This window comes from Fulvia fulva, chromosome 7, assembly GCF_020509005.1.
Source record: "Fulvia fulva chromosome 7, complete sequence".
NCBI classification, from domain to species: Eukaryota; Fungi; Ascomycota; class Dothideomycetes; order Mycosphaerellales; family Mycosphaerellaceae; genus Fulvia; species Fulvia fulva.
The window spans coordinates 1,592,088-1,616,986 of NC_063018.1; the positions used below are offsets into that span (position 1 = coordinate 1,592,088).

Consider the following 24,899-nt stretch of genomic DNA (forward strand, 5'->3'; position numbering starts at 1 on the left):
CGTCGTATACCTTTATAGCAAGTCGATTCGTAATTGTCGCGTCGCGTTTCGTAGCCTAGACAGCTAAGGTTAGTTTGGCCTTGTTTAAAGACAATATACGCTATAATAGTAGTTATATAGCTATATCTGTAGAAGTAGTACAGTTCTTAGCAAAAGTGGCCCGCTCGGTAGTATAGCCCGCTCGGTAGTAAAGCACGTTAGCTATATAATTAGTAGACAGTTCAACACTATAGGATAGCGAATCCCTAGAAGAAGTTAAGGAAATGGCCTTTATAGCAACTATAGAAGCCATTATATATAAGTAAGAGGTCCTAATCCCAAAATCCGACAAGGATACTATAAATGACAAGAAATAGTGATATCTTTAGAAGGAAGCAATCTGAAAGGAACTAGATGCTCTATAGAGTAACAACACCTAGGAAAATTCTGTTTTACTAAAAGGAGTAAATCTAGTTACATCAAGATAGGTCTTTGATATTAAGAGAAGCATTAGTAGAGCTATTGAAAAGTTCAAGGCTAGACTAGTTACAAGGGGCTTCTTATACAAGTTTGGTATTGACTTTATAGAGACATTTGTACCTATAGTAAGACAGGACACCCTTAGGGTGTTTATGGCTATTGTGTATAAGAAGGATCTTCATCTTCACCAAGTGGATTTAAACAATACATTCACAGAAAGCACCCTCTATGAAGACATCTTCATGTTACTACTACTAGGAGTTGAGCTTCTACTAAACATGGTGTTCAAAATCCTTAAAAGCTTATATAGACTTAAGTAAGCAGCTAGAGATTGGAATCAGCTCTGTGTGTCAAAGCTCAGAGAGATTGGATTCATATAGTTAGAAGTGGATCTATGCCTACTTATCTATAAGAAGGGGGAGATCATAATCCTTATACATATGGATGACATTCTAATTGCTATACCAAAGTTAACAGATGTTCTCTAGTTCAAAAGAGAACTTGGCAAGATCTTTAAGATCAAAGATCTAGGTGAACCTGAAAAGATCCTTAGCATAAGAGTCACAAGGGACAGGAAGAGAGGAATCCTGAAACTTGACTAAGGACACTTTGTTAGGGACAGCCTAGCCAAGATAGGAATGAACCATAAGAAGGCAGCACCTACACACTTACCTATGGACAGCTATGAGGCCCTCAAACCTTCAAGCCTTATAGATGAGAGGTGTGACAAGGCAAAGTACTAGAGTATCAATGGTACTTGGATGTGGCTAGCAACAATCATAAGGCCAGACATTGCTTTTGCCCTAGGAAGGATGAGCTCATTTATGAGTGACCCATCTACCTACCACATGAAGGCTTTGAAGAAGATCACTAGGTACCTAAGATCATACCCTGATCTAGGACTTCAGTTCTCAAAGTCTGGAAAAGGACACCTTATTAGATACTATGATTCTGATTATACAATAGACAAAGCAGACAGAGTCTCAATCCTTAGGTATGTCTTCTTCCTCTATAAGGCACCAGTTTCTTAGATGAGTAAGAAGCAAAAGTCTGTAGCAACAGCTATAATAGAGGCTGGATATATAGCTATAAATATATATGCGAAGCAGTCCTAATTCCTAGCTTCACTACTAAGAGAAATAGATTGTCTAGAGTTAGTAGGAGACTGTTCCTATTAACTAAGAATCACTAGAAACTAGGAGACTGTATCAAATTTGAGACCAGTCTAATTAAGAGGTGACAATTAAGCTGCCCTCACCCTAGTAAAAGATGTACATGTTTATGACAAGTCGAAGCACATTGATATTGCCTATAACGCTATTAGAAAACTTTAGTAGAGGAGGCTTATTGCTGTTAAGTACACCCTAACCTCTAAGATAGTTATAGACGGGTTTATAAAACCAAAGACTAGTCTACACTTCTAGAGGTTTATAAGCTAGCTTAACCTATCATAAAAAGGTCTAAGTACTATTAATAGGAAGTGAGCAGACTATAACCTCCTATACAAGATAAGTAGGAGTGTTAAAATGTAGCATCTTAAAGGGAGTCAATAATTAGGAAGTGATCTAGTAGAATAAGGTATCTACGATAACTTAGCTTATAGGGAGATACCTTCTCTCCCCTTTAGCTTAGATAGACATCTAACACAATCAACATATTAGTTCCTAATATATTGCTATATACTCGTGCTATTAGTAAGTTAAAGATTAATCTCTTACTCTACTCCTCTACTATCTACCCGTACCTATTTAACACTCATTTTTATTCTTATCGCCGCGGCTACTACTACGGCCCTTTTTACCGCGGCTACTACTACGGTTATTATTACCCTCCTTTTGACTAGTACTCTCTACTATAGATACCGTTTTATCCTCTAATAAGGTTTCTCCGGAGAGAGTTACAAAGACTAATCGATCGTTAGTTATTGCTAGTATAGTATCGCGTATCTATTCGAGATAACGCTTAGTAAGCTTTTATAGTAATATTTTATCCCGCTTCTACTTGTTATATAGAGAAGTACCGTAGGCTAGAGCCTACTTCTACTAAATAGTAAGTAGGAAGTATCTACTAAGGTTGTCGTACTCGGCGTAGTTATACTTAAGTATCTTAGTCTATAAGACTAACTAGTCTAAGTACTAGTTATCGATTCTACGTACGCTAGCCTTCTAAAGCCTAGGTAACTTAAGTATAAGTTACTGCTAACGTAGTATATCGTCTAGGCTATACTAATCCTTCAGAGCCTAGTATTTCGCTCTAAGGGTAGTCCGGCTATATATAAGCTCTTATCCTAACTCGGTCGTTATACGGATAAGGTAGGTAATAAGCTTAGACCGTATAACTATAAAGATATTATATATCCGTTACTTACGGTCTACGTCTATTTATCGTAGCTTAATAAGCTCTCTATCTATAGTAGTAGCTTCTAATACTATATACTCTACTTAGATTACCTTAAATAATATATAAACGGGCTCTTTTAGCTTAACTATCTCTTAATAGAGATCTAGGTACTTCTAGATATTTAGAGACTCGGCGTAGAGCTCTAGCTAACGGTTAAACTTGTCCTATTAGTTATAGCTCTTTAGAACTAGAGTACCTTAAGGAAGGGTACGGGTAGTTACCGCGGTCTCGGTAGTAGCTATAACTATAAATAGGTTAGAGGCTAGTAAACGTTCTACGCGGGTTTACTAGGCCTAAGGGGTACTACTATACTAGTTATAGTAGTAGTATTACGACGATATAAACTCTACTTTAGAGCTTCCTTATCGTAGCGAATATTAGTAAGCGCTAGTCGGGCTTATAACTAATACGTTATTTATATAGGAAGTTATTATATAGGCTTATATAGAGTATTCTCAAAGTAGGTTCTATATTATATATATCTATCCAAAATAGACGAGTAATACTCTTAAAGAGGCTATAGGTAACTAATCAGTTACCTAATTCTTAGCGTACGTAGCCTTAAGTTTTAATAATAGGCTATTACCTATATATACGCTTAGATCACAATATTACCTTATTATTAATATATTACTAGTTATTCTAGTTACTCGGGGGTTATTTAAGCTTATTATGACCTTATTATTAACGTATTACTAGTTATTCTCGTTACTTATAGGGTTATTTAGGCTTATTATTATTGCCTTGCTATTAACGTATTACTAGTTGTTCTAGCCTATCGTTTATAGCAAATATAAAAGCTTCCTCTCGTCCTATTATAACTCTCTTCCCTTTCTCTATATCTAATCCGATTTAATAGTCTCTAGCCTCTAATACTAGCTTCTACTACTATCTTACGCCTTAAACGAGCTATTCTTCTTTAAGTTCTTCGTTTAAAACGAAATGTCTAGTATATAGGACTAGTCGGGCTTTAGGAATACGGGTATAAACCGTAATATATAAGAGATTTATTTAGAATAATAAACTACCCTTTATTAAGAATAATAAGCTAATAGATATAGCTACGCTAGATCGCCCGGCTCGATATATAGTAGCTATCCCTTTCTAGTACTTGTCGTTAGCGTACGACTAACTATACTAACCGCTAGGTCCTAAATATAAAGCCCTAGAATATATAGCCTAGGAATAAAAACTTCTTAAAGTACGCTTCTAACGAGAACTTACCCTTCGTTTAGAATAAAAAGCCAATATACCTCTAGGGCGAAGCTATAGCGTTAGAACTATAGTATTCCTAAGTACGAGAGCTACTAGACTAGGAATAACTCTATACCTAATAGTAATACTATCCCTATCGATTAAGACGCGTTAGAGACGCTACCTTATAGCTATCTTTAGGAGTACGCTATAGTCGAGCTATAGGCTATTAGTAACCTAAATAATACTAAGGTCCTACGCTAGATAAATAGTAAGATTATAGTAAGGTTTAAGTCTTTTTGTTAAAAACAAAGGGCTAACTGTTACGTAGAAGATAGATCGTAAGGTACGTATAACGCTATACTATAGCGTTAAGGTAGCCCTAAATATTCCTCGGAATTAGGTACTTACTTACGCTACCTTAACTTAGAGTAGTACGGCTATTACTAGCTAGCTAGCTTAGACCTAGGTCTTCGTTCTAAACGAGAAGACTAGCCTACATACTCCGGTGTTATAGGCTTAATTAGGAGATTTAATTTGATTTGATTTAATTAATTTTACGTAGTAAACAAGAGTATTAGGATACTTACAGTACGAGGTATAGTGCTCTTAATTTGGCTACTCGTTAATAACGAGTAGTAAGCGTTGATTACACAGACTAATAATGCGATATAGTTATGTCTATATAAGTCATGTATAGGGTCTGCCTATAGTCAAGATTGGGGTCTGCCCATAGACTCTGTGTGGAATCTGGAATGAGGCTGTAACACGAAACGACCTCGGTGCTCAATCACAACGTGTCGCCTCCTGGCGTGACAGCGACAAATTCGCCAAACGACCTGTCCTGCTGATTCGAGCTGGAGGTGCAAAGTCATCTTCTGTTCCGAGGCGATGGACAGAGGTGGAGGCATTGCATTCGCGAGTTGTGAGTGGGCTGGCTAGCGCGCCACAAGCTTCGCCGCACCCCAGCAATCGCCGCACCCCAGTGACTTTTTATCATCAAAACCACCAATATTGCTCATATCAACTTGATTCTTTTCCCAATGTGTTCGCAGCTATCTGTTTCCACATCCTGCATACTCGTATCGCGTAAAAACACGTTGTGTTGCCGAGAGGTTGGTGTTGACGCTTCGGCATGGGATTTTGGTAAGAGCCCCACCAAAGCTTCATGCGCCCGTGTCGAGATTCACGCGTTTCTTGCTTTCTCACCACCTCACCACATACAACAACACACCATGGAGCCCACTATAGTGCCCACAGGCTCTCATGTTCAATATGAGGGTGATCTGCTATATAATATTGATGCTGCTCGTCCGATTCAGCGCGTTACGACACCTATAACACCCTCTGTATTCCCTATGCGACACCCGTCTCGACACCCATCTCGAAGGCTTTTAAACTCGGCTGTTGAGGGCTTCACACCTGTCCGAATACACCGCTCAGCATCATGTCCTCCTACGCTTGCCTATGTGGATGAAGAGAAGGAGCCTGAAGAGATGCCACCACCAGACAACAGAACTTTCGACTCATTCGAGGACCTTATGCTATAGCTGTCAGGATGGGCTCTTGCACAGGGCTTCGACCTCAAGAAGTAGAAGTGGAAGAAGACAGGCAACGATAGTCCTTTAGGCGATCGATATAGGCTCGAGATACGCTGTCATCGTGAGGGTTCACTTAACAAGCGATCACAAGCCAAACAGGCTGCTAAGCCAAGCAAGCACCGGTCCAATAAGTATGGATGTCTATGGAAGATTACTGCTGTTGCTACACAGCTCAACTCACCTGTCGTTAATGGAAGAGTCACTAGGCCCTATGAGTTACGCCTACCTTCTTCATCTTAACATCTGGAGCATAACCACCCTCCTTCTGAGCCCATTGTATTGCCTGGAGCCCGCACCAACTCTCGCAACAACACAATCGGTGTTCTTGGTCAGATATAGGGTCTGTCTCGAATAGGCGTACGCCCTGCTCAGATTGAGGCCTTCATCGACAATAACTACCCTAGTGTTCTTATCCATAAGGGAGACATCAAGAACCTGAAGTGGCGACACCACCTCAATGGCCGTAAGCAAGCGACTCAAGCTGAGCGTTGTATGCGACTGTTGGAAGACAAGGGCTTCATTAAGGGCTACGACACTTTCACTGAAGGAGATAACGCTAGCAGGCTGCGAAGCTTGAATGTCATCTATCCGGACTGCCTTGAGGTGTATGCTGAAGCACCAGAGCTACTGGTTATAGATGTGACCGTCAAGACGAATGTCTACAATCGCAACGTGCTGAATGTGGTGTTAGCTACGCCCATGAATAACACGATGCCGGTGTCTATTCACATGCTAGACGGCATGACTAAGGAGCACTATCTCCCTCACTTATAGTGGTTACGAGCCTGCTTCGAGGAGCGCAAACTCCCTATGCCGAAGGCAATACTCACTGACCGTGAACAGGCGTTGCTTAACGCACTCGATGAGGTGTTTCCAGAGACTCCAACGATCCTATGTGAATGGCATATCAATAAGGACATCCAGGCTAAGCTGCACAAGCTCGGCGGCGATTTCCTATAGGTACCACGGCAAGATGTGGCGGGTAGGACTTATTGGATTGAGTCAGAGCTTAGCAATCAATTCATGAGTGATTGGCAAGTTGTATTGAGGTCCACTGACCAGCAGTCATTCGAGGAACAGCGTGAGGAGCTTCATCAGAAGTATCTATCGATGGTGACCTACCTTCAGACCTAGTGGTGGCCATATGCAAGGCGGTTTGCTTATTGCTACACCTCGGAAGTCTGTCACTACAACGAGAAGGCTACATCGCGTTGTGAGGGTGCTCATAACTGGATGAAGCTCTAGCTCAATTACAGTGCTCGGAATGACCTATACAACATGTTCAGTCAGCTCTAGCCCATGTGGCAGCAGGCTTGTAAGAACCACCGCAGGTTGCGTGGACGAGCATCAGCATGTGCTAGCAACTTGGTTGGCGACTTCTACTCGAAAGTGAGGCCTATCGTGTCTAAGACAGGTGTCTACGGTATCCACGACTACGCATTGTAGGAGGTCACGAAGACAGTCGCCGAAGCCAAGCGTAGGCTCCGCATTGAAAGAGATGAGAAGGGCGAGCCATGCAAGCACTCTGCATTCACCTGTGCGTGTCATCCTTGCACGTGTGACGGCTGCTATCGCCGTACGACTGGTTTGCCGTATGTGCACCGCAATATGTAGCTACTTGAGAGGGGAGGTGTTCTGCAGATGACAGACTTCGATATTCACTGGCATATCGATCGCGCTACAGCAGGTACCACACTATATGAGCCTCTGATGGAGCCCAATCGACGATCCAACAAGCGTAGAAGAATTGATCCACCTGCTCGCAATCCAACAGCAGGTGTCACAAGCGCACACCGTGGCAATACAGCCTTCGAGCTTACTGATAGGAATGGCGTACGGAAGGCTAAGGATCCACGGCTATCGAGCTTTCTACCAACACCTCAACCCACTGCTTCGTAGCGGAAGGCTATGGCACCGGATGGTGTGTTCTACAACTGCAAGACTGGCTGCACGACTCGAGCGTGCGCGTGTCGGAAGTCAACACGGAATTGCGGTCCATAGTGTCATAAGGGAGATGTTGCTTGTGACAACGTTGAAGGCAATCCGAGTGCTATATCACCTAGAGGGCCATCTGCAGCGAAACCACCTGATCGAATGGACGTACTAGAAGGACAGTTGAAGCAGCTCACCGAGCTGCTAGTGAGTCAACAACAACAACAGGCTCAACAGGCGTAGCGAGATCAGCAGTATCACATGCAGCAAGAACGACTATTGCAGCAACCGTACGGCTACGCGTCCACTGCGCCTATGCAGCAGTTCATTCACCCTCAGCAGCAGCAGCAGTATTATGACGACAGCTACGTACACGCGTCAAATCCTTCACGCTTTGGCAAGAGCTGTGGCAGGAACCCACTGCAGTGAGTATTCGCATGTGATTGACAGCTATTTCCAGCGCTCTCATTGGCTGTCGCTGGAAATGCGCGCAATCGCGCCGTTGCAACGTGTGTCAGGGGTTTTGCCGCTGCTTTTGAGGTGGTGAGAAAGCGCTGCTATCGCGCTGATGTCGCAAGCGGGCTTGGAGACGGGAATTTTCGACCACCCCCCAAAGAACCAACAACGTATTGCCCTATGACATTCATATTACCTGAGCTTCATCTTCATACCTATATCTAGCTGCCTGGTAAGTTTGGTGTTGATACACCGTGTCGTTGTGGTGCAGTGTCGTCATCGCCCAAGCCCATATCTCTGGCTTGGCGCCGGGTTCAAGCTCCCAAGCTGGGAAAGCTGGGAAAGGGACCCGAAGTTCAGCCGATGCGGCTTCAGAATTCGCACCTCAATCTGAGCCCATCAACAACACCACAACGCAGCGATATATCAAGATGAAACATAATGATTCTGTATTCGCGATGCTATTCTGAGCAATTTGAGCTACATATCGTGTATTTTGAGCGTGTGTGGCAATTGATACAAGCCAGCAACACCATGTGTCGGAACGCGAGAATCCGAGCTGGGGTGCGGCGATTGCTGGGGTGCGGCGAAGCTTGTGGCGGCTAGCGCCACTTGTATCAGATCTGGTCATCGGAAGATCAATGCGATTTCCATGAAGAGGAAAGTGTCTGAATTGTTAGTGTCTATAGCCAGATCGTGTCTTTGATATATAGCTCGACCTCACGTCCTGCACTGCGAATACTATCAGTATCAAGTCTTTCGTTCATCCACACATACACCGTCACTCATCCACCCAACCCACACTCACTCACCCACCCACAATGAAGTCCACACTCCCCCTCCTCGTCGCAGCAGCAGCATCCCTCACCACCTGCACCCCCCTCACAAAACGCCAGTTCGGCAGCTTCGGCGGCTTCTCATCCTCCACCTCCTCGGACCTCGAGAATGGCGACTGCAAAGCCGTAACTTTCATCTTCGCCCGCGGATCCACCGAGACCGGGAACATGGGCCCAACTGTCGGTCCTTCGACGTGCTCCGCCCTCAAGGCAGAGTTGGGAGACGATGCAGTGGCGTGTCAGGGTGTTGGGGGTTCCTATGTGGCAGATCTCGGCTCAAATGCGTTGCCGGATGGGACTACGAAGGCCGCGATCGAGGAGGCGACGGGGTTGTTTGAGTTGGCGAAAAGCCAGTGTCCGGATACGCAGGTCGTTGCTGGAGGGTATTCGTAAGTTGATGTGGTCGTAGAGAATGTGGAGATGTGTGCTGATGTTGTGGTGATGTAGTCAAGGAGCTGCTCTCATGGCTGCGGCCGTTGGCGGTCTTGATGCCGATACTATGGCTACGGTTAAGGGTGTTGTGTTGTATGGGTACACGAAGAACCTGCAGAATGGTGGGAAGATTCCAAGTATGTCTCTTCGATCGGTGTGTTGCGAAGGTGTGGGCTAATATCTGCATGCAGACTACCCAGCAGACCAGACGAAAGTCTTCTGCAACGCGAGCGACGGCGTCTGCTCTGGTACACTGGCGGTCACCGCTGGTCACTTGACTTACGGAGCGGACGTGCAAGAGGCATCGGAGTTTCTGGCTGGCACTGTGCAGGCATAAATGTGCCAGGGTGTGGCTGCGAATCTGTTTCAACAACAATTAGACTCTGTTACCTATTACTTCTTCGAGGGTGCGTAGGGGTGTTCTTCGAGGGTGCGTAGGGGCGTTCTTCGAGGGTGCGTAGGGTGTTCTTCGAGGGTCCGTACTTAGGAAGAGGGCCTTTAGAATAAAAGCTATCGCTAACAAATTCGAGCTACCGTCTAATTAGTTAGAAAGAACGTAGAAATTCAGGATTAGCTCGCTTACTAGCTGCTGCGGCGCGGTAAATCCTGTTCCGAGTACGTAGATGCGCGACGAGCACGACCCCTCGGACACTACGACGACTGCGACATTGCGACGACTGCGACATTGCGACGACTGCGACATTACGACGACTGCGACATTGCGACGACTGCGACATTACGACGACTGCGACATTGCGACGACATCGTGACAATAGCGAACAAGTTGTTTCTCGAGCTGCGGGTGCTACCCTTCGTCATTTCCATAAGGACGGAGGCCTTTCAACACATCATTTTATACACTATCAGCGCCGCGAAAGCTGCTACTTGACTCACATCATAGCTTGTTCGGGAACAATGGGGCATTTCTTCCTCCTCGAAACGATTCTAACATCTCCTTTCCCATCCACTGCGCTCTCGACTTCGCAATGCCACTTTCCAGATCCTGCATCTTGTTCGCCTGTATCAGTACGCCTTTGCCATTCGCTTTGAGTCCTTCACCCATGAGGTTCGCCACTGTCAGCGCGATCGTTTCGGCATCATTGATCGGCACACCACGCCGAGCCATATCTTGGCCCCAGTCCTCCAGAGATTGGCCCTCTTTCCGTCCAACGATGATGTTCGTGAGCGTGATGCCCGGTGCGATGACCGAGATGGCAATGCCAGTCTTGGCGCAGTCGCCTTTCAGAGCACGTAGATATCCGACGACTCCATGCTTTGCGGCAGAGTACAGAGGTGCGCCTGCTGAGGCCAGGTAGCCTGCCAATGATGCAGTCATCACGATACTCCCGCCTCGACCTTCGCCCGAGCCCTTCTTCGCAGAAGCAGCAGAGTCGTTTCGCAAATGGTACATGGCCAGTTTCAGGGTGTCGCCCACTGCACGAATGTCGACGTCGATGGTTGCTCTTTGGGGCTCGGCTAGCTTGCCATCGCTGTCATAGACGTCAGTCCAAATCTGCTCGCCCAGTTCAGCTAGACCAGCGTTGACGAAAACACAGTCGATGCCGCCGAACTTCTGAGCAGCTTGGGCGAAAGCATCTCGTTGAGAAGTCCAGGATAGGATGTCACATTGGCAGTAGAGGAAGCGTGGTGACTGGTTTAGATCAGACTTCTCGATAAGTTTCGGTGATGACGCTATGTCGAGGACGACGACATTGTTCTCGTATGCTGGTCCGTGGAGATATAAGGCTGTGGCTAAACCAATGCCGCTGCAGTACCGCTTAGCACTGATAAAAGTCACAAAGATGGGGTGCTTACCCTGCTCCGCCAGTGATGAGGATGGTCTTGTTGCGGGGCGGGTTCGCACTATCCGGCGTCAAAGTGTATACCTCAGAAGCCATGACTATGTCCTGTGGCGACGAGGAGTCCCTTTGCTGGTAATCGGAAAGATAGAGGCCAGCTTCAAGCCATGTTCAGAGGGGCCGCAACGACAACCTCGGCTTGTTGCGATGGAGTCGGCATATTCAAAACGATCCCATGTTGGTCAGAATACTGTACCCTGCCATGATCTCGACCACAATGTAAGGATATCTAATGGTGATCTAGTAGTGGTTGTTGCAAACGTAAAAGTGCGGTTGGAGGTTGGGTTTCGTGGCTGCCTCAGGGTTCAGGCCACCACTTTTGCCGCATTCACGAACCGCTGACTCTTGTTGCTCTTCTTCGTGCCACCAGAAGCCGGACACATGGCAGAACACTGACTCACAGCTAGCCAACCGCTCCACACCCCACCAAAGCCATCTGAGCCCCACCAACACGTACGCTAACTCCCAGCACTTCCACCAACCCAACACTAACAGTCAACATGAAGACCGACAATTATCTGTCTCTCTGCCTCGAGCAGGCTGCCAAGTCGCCGCTCCACTACCGCCATGGCGCCATCATCGTTCGCGGCGGCAAGGTCATCGGCCACGGCTACAACGACTACAAGCCCGGCTTCAATGGAGGCAGTCTGAAGCACGGCAAGATCGCCCAGGGCACCTTCGATGGCGACGCCGTCAAGCAGCTGAAGGACAAGTTGAAGAAAAAGAACAAGCAGCAGCAGGACATACAGCATCCGCAGCGGCAGCCGCAGCCGCAGCAGTCTCGGGGTAGCTTTGTCCTATTCGAGCGCCAGAATGGCACTGGTGGTGGCCACTCGCTCAATGAGCCACTCTCAATGCACTCGGAGATGATGGCCATCTACTCGGCTTTCTCCGCCTCTTCGACCCTCTCCTCCACGACCTTTGCCCGCGAAAAACCGTGCTTCAAACTACCGCGTAGTGATAAACGCAAAGCCCGACTACGACGCGACGTCCTCATGGCCTACGTCGCCGCCGTCTGCCAGACCTCGACCACTTCGGGCAAGGCGCAGGTTCAAGAGTGCGGTTTTGAAGCTTCCGCATCTCAACCAGGTCAAGCAGGACCTCAATCACAACAACAAGGAGTCGGAGGAGAACAACGACAACGACACGGAGGACGAGCACAAGGATGTGGAGGCCGCGCGGCTGTTGCTGCACAAGGGTCTGGCGTTTCACGCGCAGCAGAGCGGTCAGAAACATCATCATCACCAGAACCGCAGTCAGTTAGAGACAGAGAAGACGAAGGGGAAGAAGAAAGAGAACCGATACGAGTATCAGTATCAGGATCAGTACCAGTATGGGTCGCGTACACCACACGAAAAGCCACAGCGACAGGCACAGCCATCTGCGTCTAAGTCGAAGAAGAAGTCGAGTGATGGGCGTTCCAAGCGAAAGGTTATACGAGGTTATGACGCTACGATAACGAGCTATGCTGATAACGATGATGAGACCACGATCGACTCGATTCCGGAGCATCGTGCTATGAAGCGAAAGAAGGACTACAAGCGATCTGGCAAGATGCGAACCGGTACTTCTCCGGACGAGCCGCCTGTTGAGGATCAGCCTCTGCTCTTGCCAGAGGGACATGCTGGCGGGCACACTGTGGCAGATCGCAGGAAGCATCATCGGCTGAAGGGTGCAGACTTATATGTCACAAGGTTCGGCTGGGATGGCAAGCCTGACACGAAGCCAAAGCGAAAGTCAGCCACTTCAACTACTACTCCAGCCTCCGCAGACTCTCTCGCCGACAGCGTGTCATCGCTGTCATTAATCTCAGCCAGCAGTTCACATTCTGCCTCTGGCTCACTTCATGACGAGCTCACCAACCCCAACCCATCGCCATCGCACACCCCACCTCCAACCATGGCAGATGACTGCGGTTTCGATCGCAGCACAATTCATGCATCTCGGCCTTGCTATCGCTGCATCACTTTCATGCATAGCGTCGGCATTCGACGTGTTTTTTGGACAAATGATGCTGGTGATTGGCAGGGTGGCAAGGTCAGCGATCTGGTCGATAGCATGAATGGAGCAATGGAGAATGTGGCAGATGGAGGGCCGATGGGCAATGGCGTGTTTGTGACAAAGCATGAGGTTTTGATGCTGAGGCGGATGATGGGTGCGAATTGCTCCGTGGCTCAGAAGTAGGTTGAGATATACATCTAGCTTCACAATGCAATGCTTCGGCAAATCGATGTCACAACCCATGTGATTGAAGGACCACTAAGGTGCCATTCACTGGACTGGACCATGATGGCATGTTCTTTTTAGGATCCAGATCATGTTCAATACGCACCGTGACCCCAACCCAGGCCACACTTGCCTGAGACCATGACGATACTCAGCTTCACAGCCGTGCAACAGCAAGCTGGAGGAGACTAAGGAAGAGCAGGCGGTGGAGGCGTATGGTGTGTCTAGTACCAGAAGCAGTGACTGTCACGACAGGCACGCCATTCGAAGCTGACGCCTGACTCTGCGAGAATGGTGTAGAGGATCCAATAGCTTCGCCCGTCGAGGAGAGCGGCGTCATCGTCGAGGTCTGTGATTCTGGAACGAGAGAAGAGGTCCGCCCGGACGACGAGATCACACTGCTTGTCGGGGCGGTCGCTGATGCGGGTACCCTCAGCGATGCCGCAATACATCCGGGATCCCTTTAGATTCGGCGTCGCTGTACAGCCCCAGTTCGTGAGGATACACCCGTCACCGATACGGCTGTACAGGACGCAATAGCTCGAGATGATTGACGTGCTGCGCGGTATGTTAGTCTTGAGTTCAGCCCGGCTGACAGGACGTAAGGGGTTATCATTTCTGCACTTGGAAGTCGGAGTAGCACTCGTCGTCGCAACTGGAGGAGTGATCTACACAAGAGGTGGCCAAATTGCAGCCATCTATGGAGGCAGTACCGACCGTGGTCGTGCAACAGCCGAAGGCATTGAGACCGGTGTTCAAGCTGCAGTAGGAGGGGCATGTGAGAGTGTTATCTAATGACAAGTCAACAATCTGGTTATCCTTGACGCAACATGGAAACATGACTGACCTGATGCAATGTAGCCGCAAATGGAGTCTGCCGCATCCTCTTGTCGTTTGTGCCGCAGACTTTGATGTGGTAGACTTGTGGGCTTTGGCATTCATCCCAGGAAGCTCAGGTGGTCTGCAGCGCTGAGAGCTGTACTTCTTGCAATCTGCGCAGCCATCGCGCATAAGAGGTCATGATCCAGGACAGCGACGTGGATGTCAGTGTGTTCTTGTCAGACTTTCGAGACACGCAAGAACAATCGAGCGATACTGAAAGCAGGGTTGGAAAATGGGAGCGCAGCTCACTGCTCGAGTTATTCCTGGACGGTGTCGAGCCATGGCTCAACACAGCAACATGAGAGGCATCCATGTCTGAATGCAAAAAGCATACCGAACCACGGAGCCTTGCCTCAGCTACCTTGCCTGTCAATTGGTCAGTATTCTATGCTGGTATTAGCGTCGCTGACTGAGGCGTAAACTGTGCTACGATGGCGCACTCTCAATGCATGAAGCACTGCAACTGACAGCGGCGCTGATTCATAGCAGATGCGACTTCACATCTGAAAGCAGCCCCAATGGTGACGACCGGTGAGCCTCGTGTCGATGCGTTTGGACAATTCACACGCCCTGCTTGACATAAGCCTTCGCCTTCCTCGTCTTTCTCGCGGCACGCCATGTGAACAGCTGGGAAAGAGCAAGATGTGGCGTTGTACTCCTCGTACCACAACGTGCATGCCACCCAGAACAAGAATCTGGACTTCGGGTGGTGTGATCAGACCAACATGGATAGAAGACAGCGCTGTCGGCTTTCCGAGCCTTGCTACGACTCTGCACTCCTAAATGAATCATCGAATCTTCTCTGCGACACTGGAGACTCCATCGTGCCGGCAGAGAGCACCTACACAAGAACGAGCGACTTCATGGCCTACTCATTCTATGGCCCCTATGCCTGGCGACCGGGCTTCCAGTGAGCGTACTGGTATGGTTACCGGTAAATTTTGAGCCTCACTAATCAATAACCAACTGAATATTGGGCTCACCATTAGCATACCAGTGGTTACCTCCTTCCTAAATAGGAAGGTGGATGTAGTTTACAAGGTGTTGTTGCTATTGCTCGGTCCTGCCTGTACCTCTTCATTCACCTCATTCTCTGACACCTCCTGCTGTTGCTGAATCGTCCGCTTGTTGAAGTTGGTGTTGTAGTCCGCAACTATCGTCTCCTCACTGTCCACATCTTCGCCTTTGCCTAGAGGTCCGTACCAGTTACGGAGGCAACTACAGGCCTCTATAACGAGGTCTCCGAGCTGTGATCTTCGATAGTGTATCATATCACGGCCAGCACTGAAGCTACGCTCTAGAGCATCGCTTATAAGCGGCAGTGCCAGTGTATCGAAGGCAAATCGTGCTAGCTCAGGCTCTATATCTCGGCGTACGTACTAGTATCTAAGCACGTCGTATAGGGCTATGTTCTGGTCCTTAATCTCCTTTAGTGACTTGCCGGCGTGTGGAACAGGCTCATAAGCTTATAACAGGTAGCGCTCGAATGAGTCAACCCTTAGTGTTAGTATAAATAAGTCCGTGATCTTACGGCGCTTAAACTTCGACAGATTAGCTCGAAGATCGTCCTCGCTATCGGCCTTAACAATAGGCTATGTTTGAGTCTCTATAGCTTGCGATTGCGATTGTGACTGCTTCTTCTTCCCCTTCCGCTTCTTTAGAGGTGTTACGGTATCCGTAGAGGTGTTAATCTAGCTAGCGGGTTTATAGAACGTCTCCTAGATGTCTATCGCCTATGCTTTCGTACTCTTGATCTAAGACTGCTGATCTTTCGTACCGGCGCTCTAGAGGTCTTTAAACTACGCGTGTTTCAATATAGGGTTTAGTATCACTACGGCGTAGTAGATAGGCATGTCGTCTACGGCTTAGAAGTACTTCTCGACCTTCCGCTACGAGGCTTTATAGCATTTCGAGAGATAATCGAAGGAATCGTCTTTCTTAGTTTCCTACTTATACTCGGTATTATAGGCGTTAAGGGTGTTAAGTATAAAGTAGAGAGTCGGATACTAGTCGAAGAGGTGTCTCTACTCGCCCTAGGTGTCTATAGTCGTAATCTCGAAGACCTATAGCGTGTTATGTAGCCTGTCGAGTTAATACTAGTTACTAGTCGAGGGCGCATTGTTTTTAATAGTAGGATCGTCCCTGTTTTAGAAGCAGAAGGTGTTAATGCGTTTCTTAATAGTAATAGCACGTCCGAACATATAATAGAAGCTGTTCTAGCGCGTAGAGTTGTCTTAAATAAGCTATAGGATAATAAGTTAGTAAAAGAGGTAAGTAGGTAGGAGGATGACGATAGCGGCTTTTGTTCGGCATATTGACGGGAAGCTCCCGAGGCAATAGATAGGCTTAGATAAGCACTAGCGCCGTCACGTACGCTATCCTAGGTATCCCTTACTCACCTTAAGGTTATTAAATTCCTCTAACCCTTCACCTCCTACTACCTCTCTAAACTTATCTAACCTCTATATTAAAGCCCTTATCTACTTTATTATATTATACAGCTTACTAATAGCACTACGAGTATACTAGAACGCCTCTACCGCCGTAAATACGCCCTCCTCCGTCTTTAGTTCCAGCTCCTTTAGGTCCCGATTAGATAACTCTCCTAGTAGTAGTGACTTTGCGTAGAGGTTAGTAATATAGCCAAAATATCGTAGGCGGCGGCCCTTACGGTAATAGACCTTTATCTACGGGTACATCCTCCTTATTAACGTATTAACTACGGTGTCGTTATTACTAGTATTATCGGTTACGAAATACCCGATTCGGTATAAGATCGAGTACTCGGCGAACACCTCCTAAAGCGCGTCTATAATATTCGCGCTAGTATATTTACTACGTAGTCGCCTAAACGCTAAGAGCTTAGTACAACGCTTGCCTCGAGTAGAGATATAATAGGCATAAACCGAGACGATAGCGCGATGATTAGGAGAGGTCTAGACGTCGAATGAGATATAAATATCGCTTAGTGCCTTTAGCATTTCCTAGATTGACTTCGCCTTCTAGTTCTCGTACTTATAGAGCACCTACTTTCGAATAGTCACGCCGGCGCGTAGTAGATACTGTCTAATGTTCTGCGATAGGCAATAAACGAGCTCTCGAAAGTAGGCGTTCTCGACTATACGGAAGGCGATATAGTAGTATATAATCTATCGGATAAGTAGTTGCTTAAATTCGTTAAACTTGGAGACTAACGCCTATATTAAAGTCGTCTACGCCGGATTAACGACAGGCTCTTTAACAACGGTAATAGGCTGACTGTCATGGTCTCCCCACAGAGTGTACAGAAGGTGGGGACAGAAGAGCCTCAGAGTGCTCAGAAGTCGTCAAGAAGTGACAGTCCAGCTTGGTGTGTGAGCACCAAGAATCACATGCCCCGCAACATTCACTACGGGACCTAGCCCTCCAAATTCACCCCTCTACCAAACCTTGACAGATTCACTTCGGCTCGTGACTGTGTGACTCACGGCACTCCCGCGAGCACCCGCGACTGCGCTGGACCCTGGAAGAAGCACGTGGAAGACTCGGAACGTAGGGCAGGTTGGAATAAGGTTTTGAGCAAAGCTGCTGAGCGCGGCTTCGCACGGGTTAGCCCTGTTGATGCGGGGACACGCACTCGCGAGGGTCGCGTATAAATATCTGGCCTTCCCCAGGCCTCTCTTGCTTTCTTCGTCTTTTGTTTTGTGTAGCCATCATACCATACCCTTTTGCATCTGCACTTCGCACCTGCATTCTCGCTTTCACCCTTGCATCTCACAGGCCAGGCTCTCGCCCTGACATCACAAAAGACCAACAAACCGTCAACCACTCGAGTCATCCTGCACCGAAGGCAGCGGCGTTCGAGAAGGGGATGTCAGTCCACTCACTGAAGTGGAATGGAGTGTCTTGGTTGTCGAGGTTGACACCTCTATCGGTGGCGTGGTCACCCATGAGGATGACTCGAGTGGTTGACGGTTTGTTGGTCTTTTGTGATGTCAGGGCGAGAGCCTGGCCTGTGAGATGCAAGGGTGAAAGCGAGAATGCAGGTGCGAAGTGCAGATGCAAAAGGGTATGGTATGATGGCTACACAAAACAAAAGACGAAGAAAGCAAGAGAGGCCTGGGGAAGGCCAGATATTTATACGCGACCCTCGCGAGTGCGCGGCTTCGCACGGGTTAGCCCTGTTGATGCGGGGACACGCACTCGCGAGGGTCGCGTATAAATATCTGGCCTTCCCCAGGCCTCTCTTGCTTTCTTCGTCTTTTGTTTTGTGTAGCCATCATACCATACCCTTTTGCATCTGCACTTCGCACCTGCATTCTCGCTTTCACCCTTGCATCTCACAGGCCAGGCTCTCGCCCTGACACTGACCCTACTTGTTTAATCTATAGACAGTAAGGTAAGAAAGTGGCCCTTGATTGCCGTTAACGATAGGCAGTTCTTGAGGCTTACCCTCTAGCTTATAGGTCTAGCAGTAATACACCTCCTTACTATTATCGTGCCGTATCAACAACTCGCTATGTTACTATACCGGAGAGGTCTGTTTACGCGTCCCTTTCGACTGTATCGCCTTCTTACGCGTGTACTCCTTGCTATAGAGCTTGAAGCAGTCCTTGTGCTTCTCCGGATAGAAGTCTAGGTTCTTCAAAGAGAGGGTTATAATATCAGATGCTAGGGCTCGATTGCCGGGAAATGATAGCCATACGAAGGGCATTGTAGCGACAGTAAGGTGAAAGAAAGAGAGGTGAATACACACGCAAAACGCGTAGGTACGCGACTCTAAGATCATGCTAATTTAGCGTGTACCAACTGCGGATCAGCATCCTACTGGAGCGGCTTAGATACGGGCTCTAGGCTATATATGGATCTGATTAACAAGGGCAGTGAGGTACCTCACCACTAGATAACCAACAGCGACAGCGAGGTCACCACAACCAACCAATAACCACCGGTTAGCACCACTAACCATTAGCAACCATACCAATAAGCTCACTGCGGGCTTCTGGCAACGCTTTCCTTGGGTCGCCTTGCTCCAGATACTCGGAGCACTGCTTGGTGTAACAGCCTCCATTGCTGTTCTCGTCAAGTCTGATGGAACTCTCATCTCGGATTGGAAGTATGCCCCAACAGTCTACCTCTCGATCGCCTACACCATCAGCAACCTGCTACTCGCCGCTGCCTTTAGCGAAGGCGTCACGGTGGGTAGTCAAACTAGACCACCACGCATTCGAGCGACTGAACGACATTGTAGGTCGGCTGGTGGAACAAAGCCACGAAAGTCGGCACCGTGCTTGGCGACCTTCATCGCCATCTCACTCAGGGTAGAAACGCATGGGCAGCCCTGATGTCTGGACGACACTTCAACTTCATCGCGTTCGCGGCTTTGTTCGTCACAATCACGCCAGTGAATGGTCCGTTGCTCCAACGTTCGTCGACAGTAGGCGTCAAATCCATAGGATCACGGGCGACCCTGCAATTGCCCATCACGCGTAGAGTCTGGGCGCCGACGGGCTTTACCTCTGGTAGGGCTTATAGTGTTCCGCTGTTCAGTGGGCCGTTCAATGATGTTGTGCAGGAGAGTATTGCCGTCGAGACATATTGAAAATCGATGCGCTTGTTTCGACGCGGTGGCTGACGGGTCAGGCCTACTATAGGAGCGGCCCCATCGTCATCAGCGGTACTGGATGTCCCGGCGATGCCACCTGCCCCGGCCGTCTGACAGGCGTAGGCCTTACCGTGAACTGTTCGAGTGCCAGCGCCGACTTTTCGGTCGAAAAGACCGACGGCACTTCCTCTATCAGATGGGAATCTGTCAACGGAACAGATGTCTTCTACAGCAAAGTGTCCTGGAACGCCGCATCACCCGGAAACCTCTCCCTGAGTATCCAATACAAAGCTACTCCAGACATCAATGGCCAGCTCGTGGTCATAAACTGCACGCTGCAGACTGCAACGGTACAATATCCAGTCAATATCGATGGTAACAGCTCCAGGATAGCACTGACACCTGGGACTTCTGTCTTCGACGATGTCTTATTGTCGATGAATCCCCCCCCAGAAGCTATGTATGGGCTAGACTCGGAGATTGGTGGGTATGCGTTAGTATTGAGCATACGGTTCAATGCCTGGACGTACCTTCGCTGGGTCGGCGGTGAGTAGACGCCAACCTCAACGGGAAGGTTAGGGATGCTGACTGTTGTGCTAGCTGCTGGCTACGAGCTACGATCACAAGGCCCTCTTGGGCCACAATTCGCGTCAATGGAGGATGTCGACGACTTTTTCGAAGGTGTGTCGAATGTCAAGTTCAATGACCCAACTCCATATCTCCTCCACCAAGCACACGAGCTCCTGTTCCGTACCGCCCTGGTCCAGGGAAATGGCACGTCGATGGAGCTTGTCCAGGGTGCTTCTCAAATCCGTACTGCGGGCGTCTACGTTTCCCATTACGAGTTTCTTGGGATTGCTGTCGCAATCAGCCTAGTAGCTGTGAGCATCGTGATTGCTGCATATGCTGGATATTGGTGAGTACTGCATTTTACAAGACCACATCCGCGAGACCGTACGCTGACCTCAAGACTTTAGCCACCTCGGGCGCGAAGTCTCGATGAGCCCCATTGAGATCGCCAAAGCGTTCAATGCTCCTCTACTGCCTCATGAGCCCTCGAACGCTAACGCTGACGAACTCACAAAGTCGGCAGGTGGGACGCCGGTGCGGTATGGACTTCTATCCGAGAAAGGCTTTGGGCAGAACACAGAATACAGAGCGATCATCCAGCGTGTAGCGATAGACCCAGATGATAGTTGGTTTGAGATCGCGGACCCATCCGCGGTGAGATCGTTGAGGCGGTAGATCCCTAATATGGATTGCCTTGGTCGCGAAAGGCGGCTGAATCAGAAAAGCGTATACATCTTGTACAACGATAAGACTATACTGTGTGCATGTGATGCATGTCATACAATCCTGCACCTCCCTTCCCCCTCCAACGCCATACAATCCGCAAACTATACTCATCGCCTAAACTCATCAAACTCATCAGTCTTCATGACCGCAGGGTATCTTCCATCCTTCACCATGACCCAATCCTCTTCTCGTCGACTGCGCTCGTCTCGCAGAGTCTGAGCTCTGCGTACACTACGAGGCTTCTAGCAACTCTTGAGGTAGTTGCTAGGCACCAGACCCAGAGGACTATTTTTGCCCACCACCTCAGCCTCCCACCATCCGTCGTCCTGATGCCGCGTGACGGCGAGGATGTCGCCTTTCGTGAATGAGAGCTCTTCGGGGATTGCGGCTTGGTACATGTACATGGCGCGAGCTGTGACGCAAAAGTCAGCGAGTGTGGAGGTATGAGCGGGTAGGGTTGTGCTTACCGTAGTGCAAGATCGGTCTTCCGTCCTTCGTGACTTGTCTTTGCATGCCTTGACTCTGACTTCTGACGCGAGACGAGACTTGAGTGTTATCGTTCGGATGATACTGGCTCTGAGGTCGACCGCCACGCTGAGAGCCATAAGGATCCTGAGCAGGTGAAGCTGGAGCCAAGACCATAGCCCCACCCGTAGCATACTCAGAGCCGCGACTGCTTGGTGGACGGCTGTTGGCTCCAGCTGCGGGACGGCTGTATGCTGGATTGGGTGATGTTGCACGGGGAACCTGGGAGCCTGGGGAACCACCTCGAGAGCCATAGTTGCCGTAAGCTGCAGCTGGCTTGACCGGGCTTGAAGATTCAGCGCGAGGTCTACTTGCAGCAGGTGCACCGCCGTATGGGTTGGGTGATGCTGCGCGATAAGGTTGCTGTCTCGGCTCGCCGCCGTAGGGATTCCGCGAGGATGCACGCATTGGCTGCTGTCGCTGGTCACCAGCGTGGAAATGTCTTGGACTCGTCGCTCGTGGTGGCTGCGGAGACGCAGCACGAGGTGGCTCTCCTCGGGAAGGAGGTCTGCCCATGCTGCTGCCAGGTCGTGGAGGCTGTGAGTTGAACATGTTCCGTTTCTGTCCCACGTACTGTTCAGTCGTCTTCTGCATTTCACGCTTGGTGTGTGCTGGTTGTGGTGCACCAAGTCTGCTCACTGGAGGATCGTATGCAGGCGGTGGCGTGCCACGAGCCCCGTTGTTAGCGAAAGGCAACGGCACTGCGCCTGGCATAACGTCACGACCTGTACCCGGTGCCGGAGTAGACATGCCATAATGTCGATCGGCAGATTGTCGAACAGAAGCGTGCTTCGCGACACCCTTCAGCTCTGCGAGTGCAGCAGCAATGGGATCTTCCTCTGGGCCTGGTCCGTTCCTGGCGGCTGGCTTTCGGCGCGAAGCAGGCGAATCGACTTCAAAAACATTGTTGCCAATGCCCAGCTGATAGTCTGCACGAGGGTCAACATCTGGATCTGGACTGACCGAAGGCTGTTTGTTCCACGTGTTGGCCCGGCTGTGAGTTCCAAATGGTTTGACAGGACTGGTGGCAGCGCTTTCTGCTTTGCGAGCCGTTGCAGGAGTCCAGGTGTTGCGTGCTGTCGGCGTGGGCGCGCCAGACTGGGATTGGATGTTGTCTTTGCTCTTCTGACTGCGTCTACGGAAAGGACTGTTGAAAAATCCACTTTTCTTCTTTTGAACCTGCTTGTCTTCTGGCGGGCCTGCAGACATTGCAGATGCACCTGACATGCTGGAGATACCGGAGAGATCGGAGCCCATGTATCCCTTCGTGGGCGATGCAGATCCGCTCATGGGATCAGCACTGGTGAATGATGTTGGTGCCGAGTAGTCGCTGTGCTCTATGCTCCCGCTACTAGCTGGCCGCATAGGCGATGGGTTGGAACTCCTCTCCGAAGGCGCAGCAGGTCTGCAAAACTGTGTCATCCCATCGGTAGGGTATGGATTGTGTGGGATCGTTGGAGCATCTGCGTATGGAACTGCGTAAGGGTTCGATTGGACAGATGCTTGGCTTGGTGCAAGAGGTGGAGGCGCTGCGCTGGCGTGACTACCATGTGAGCTTCGCGCTTGAGCCATGAATGAATCGTCAGCCTGCAGAGAAGTCGTCCTGTTCTTGGGAATGCCCATCTCTTCTCGTAGATTTGAGTCCGGATCATTGTGCGACTCGAACGTGCTTGGCTGGGGTGAGGAGCTTCGGAAGGTTGGATTGATGGTGCGCTGGAACTGTGCGACAGAGTAGTCACCATTATCAGATTCGTGATTCGAGATAATGTCGTCCAGATCTCCACGGCAGAAGTTGATGTACTTCGGAGGGTCTGGAATCTCTTGTCCAGTGCCCTGGTCTTGGATGAAAGTGCTGATGTCCTTCTCGACCTCGCAGTCTTCGAGTGAAAGTCGCATCTTCTCACAGGATTGATCGTCGCTGACGCAGACTGTGGATGCGATGTTCGCAAAGCTCCACAGACTGCTCTTGAAGTAGTCGAGTCGTTCTTCCTCGAGATCCTGGAACTTGTCGCATGCCGCCTTCCATTCTCTGTTCCATCTGCCGGTCGTTTCCTCCAGCAGCTTCACGGCAGCCTCGTACTCGGTGCTATCGCTCGACATCTGAATCTGCGTCTTCTCCAGCTTCGACTTGTTCTTGCGCTCTTCTTGACCCATGACCATGTGGCCTTGTGCGAGATATCCTTTGATCTTGAGGCAGTCCTGCTCGAAACGATCGCGAGTCTTGTTGACGACTGCCGTCTGCTGGTTCTTCGTCTTGAGCAGCTTCTCGACACCGTTCTGCACAATCTTCCTCCGCTCTTTGATACCGCCAGTGAAGGCAATCAGCGGCTCCTCCAGCTCACTCTTCATCTGGGCGGCGATCTGTGAATGCGCCTTGCCCATTGATTCGACTTCGCCTCGCACGACATCCAGTGACATGCGCAGGGTGCCGGCTTCCGAGGATCCCAGTGGCTTCCGCGCAAGGTTGAGCAGCCTCTTCGCATAGTCGGCCTCGATGTCGGCGCGGGCGGAGTAGAAGGCCTTGAGCTCGTCGCTGGTGGTTTTGGCATTGTGCATGCGCTCGAGGAGAGGACCGACGCCAGCGTCATCTTTGCCCCAGAAGTTGTTTGCGACTGTCCAGCGATGTATGTCAGTGTCATGCCACCAATGATCAGCGTGTCCATCGGAAGCGGTTCGGCGTACATGAGAGTGAGACGGTAGGCCCGTCAGAGCCCTCCCTGCCAGGCATTGCGCCTGCAGTGTGCTGTGATGGATGTCCTGTGTGTGCTGTATGATGCGTTCTGACGATATGGTCCCCGCGATAGAAGATACAGCAGAGGTGTAGTGGAGTAGGACTGTGATGAGAGCGTTGTCTGAACCGTGGGAGAGCCGTGGTAAGTTGTAAGTCGGACAGAGCATGCTTTCCACGTTCTGGACAAGGCGCGTCATGGCCGTGTTGACAGCGCTGGCACAGCAACAGCAACAGCAACACCCGGACCCCGCTGCCGCTGCCGCTGCCGCCACCAAGACTTTCCCGAGCCCACTGTTCCACTTGAACACGGCATGACATCCAACACCAACATTGCACCGCACCTCATAGGTCCTTACTTACACCTGTCTGCGCTTGCGCTGGGGCTTTGCTCTCACATGATCCTTTACGAACCACACCAGGCTGCCTTATATGCCTTACACGCTCAGATAAGTTCGGACCAAGTATTTGGCCATTCCTCTTCTGTCC

The 24,899-nt window shown here is 49.4% G+C and overlaps 5 protein-coding genes across 5 annotated transcripts; 3 read left to right on the forward strand and 2 right to left on the reverse strand.

Annotated features, from left to right (window-relative positions):
* Window positions 1-8,863: 8,863 nt before the first annotated feature.
* CLAFUR5_10174 (Cutinase 3) lies at window positions 8,864-9,647 on the forward strand (the record flags this gene model as incomplete). Its single annotated transcript, XM_047909322.1, has 3 exons — window positions 8,864-9,267; window positions 9,326-9,447; window positions 9,502-9,647. 3 exons carry the CDS (start codon window positions 8,864-8,866, stop codon window positions 9,645-9,647), a joined length of 672 nt encoding a protein of 223 aa, XP_047764857.1.
* A 558-nt stretch (window positions 9,648-10,205) lies between these two features.
* On the reverse strand, window positions 10,206-11,208 carry CLAFUR5_10175 (Short-chain dehydrogenase/reductase prx4; the record flags this gene model as incomplete). The annotated part of the gene is made up of 2 exons (XM_047909323.1): window positions 10,206-11,076; window positions 11,126-11,208. 2 exons carry the CDS (start codon window positions 11,206-11,208, stop codon window positions 10,206-10,208), a joined length of 954 nt encoding a protein of 317 aa, XP_047764856.1.
* A 461-nt stretch (window positions 11,209-11,669) lies between these two features.
* On the forward strand, window positions 11,670-13,353 carry CLAFUR5_10176 (uncharacterized protein; the record flags this gene model as incomplete). The annotated part of the gene is made up of 2 exons (XM_047909324.1): window positions 11,670-12,218; window positions 12,259-13,353. The coding sequence occupies 2 exons, from the start codon at window positions 11,670-11,672 to the stop codon at window positions 13,351-13,353; spliced, it is 1,644 nt and encodes a 547-aa protein (XP_047764855.1).
* A 6,247-nt stretch (window positions 13,354-19,600) lies between these two features.
* CLAFUR5_10177 (uncharacterized protein) lies at window positions 19,601-21,106 on the forward strand (the record flags this gene model as incomplete). Its single annotated transcript, XM_047909325.1, has 4 exons — window positions 19,601-19,778; window positions 19,832-20,407; window positions 20,462-20,777; window positions 20,839-21,106. 4 exons carry the CDS (start codon window positions 19,601-19,603, stop codon window positions 21,104-21,106), a joined length of 1,338 nt encoding a protein of 445 aa, XP_047764854.1.
* Window positions 21,107-21,399: 293 nt separating this feature from the next.
* CLAFUR5_10178 (Septation protein imp2) lies at window positions 21,400-24,410 on the reverse strand (the record flags this gene model as incomplete). Its single annotated transcript, XM_047909326.1, has 3 exons — window positions 21,400-21,569; window positions 21,625-24,294; window positions 24,365-24,410. 3 exons carry the CDS (start codon window positions 24,408-24,410, stop codon window positions 21,400-21,402), a joined length of 2,886 nt encoding a protein of 961 aa, XP_047764850.1.
* Window positions 24,411-24,899: the final 489 nt, after the last annotated feature.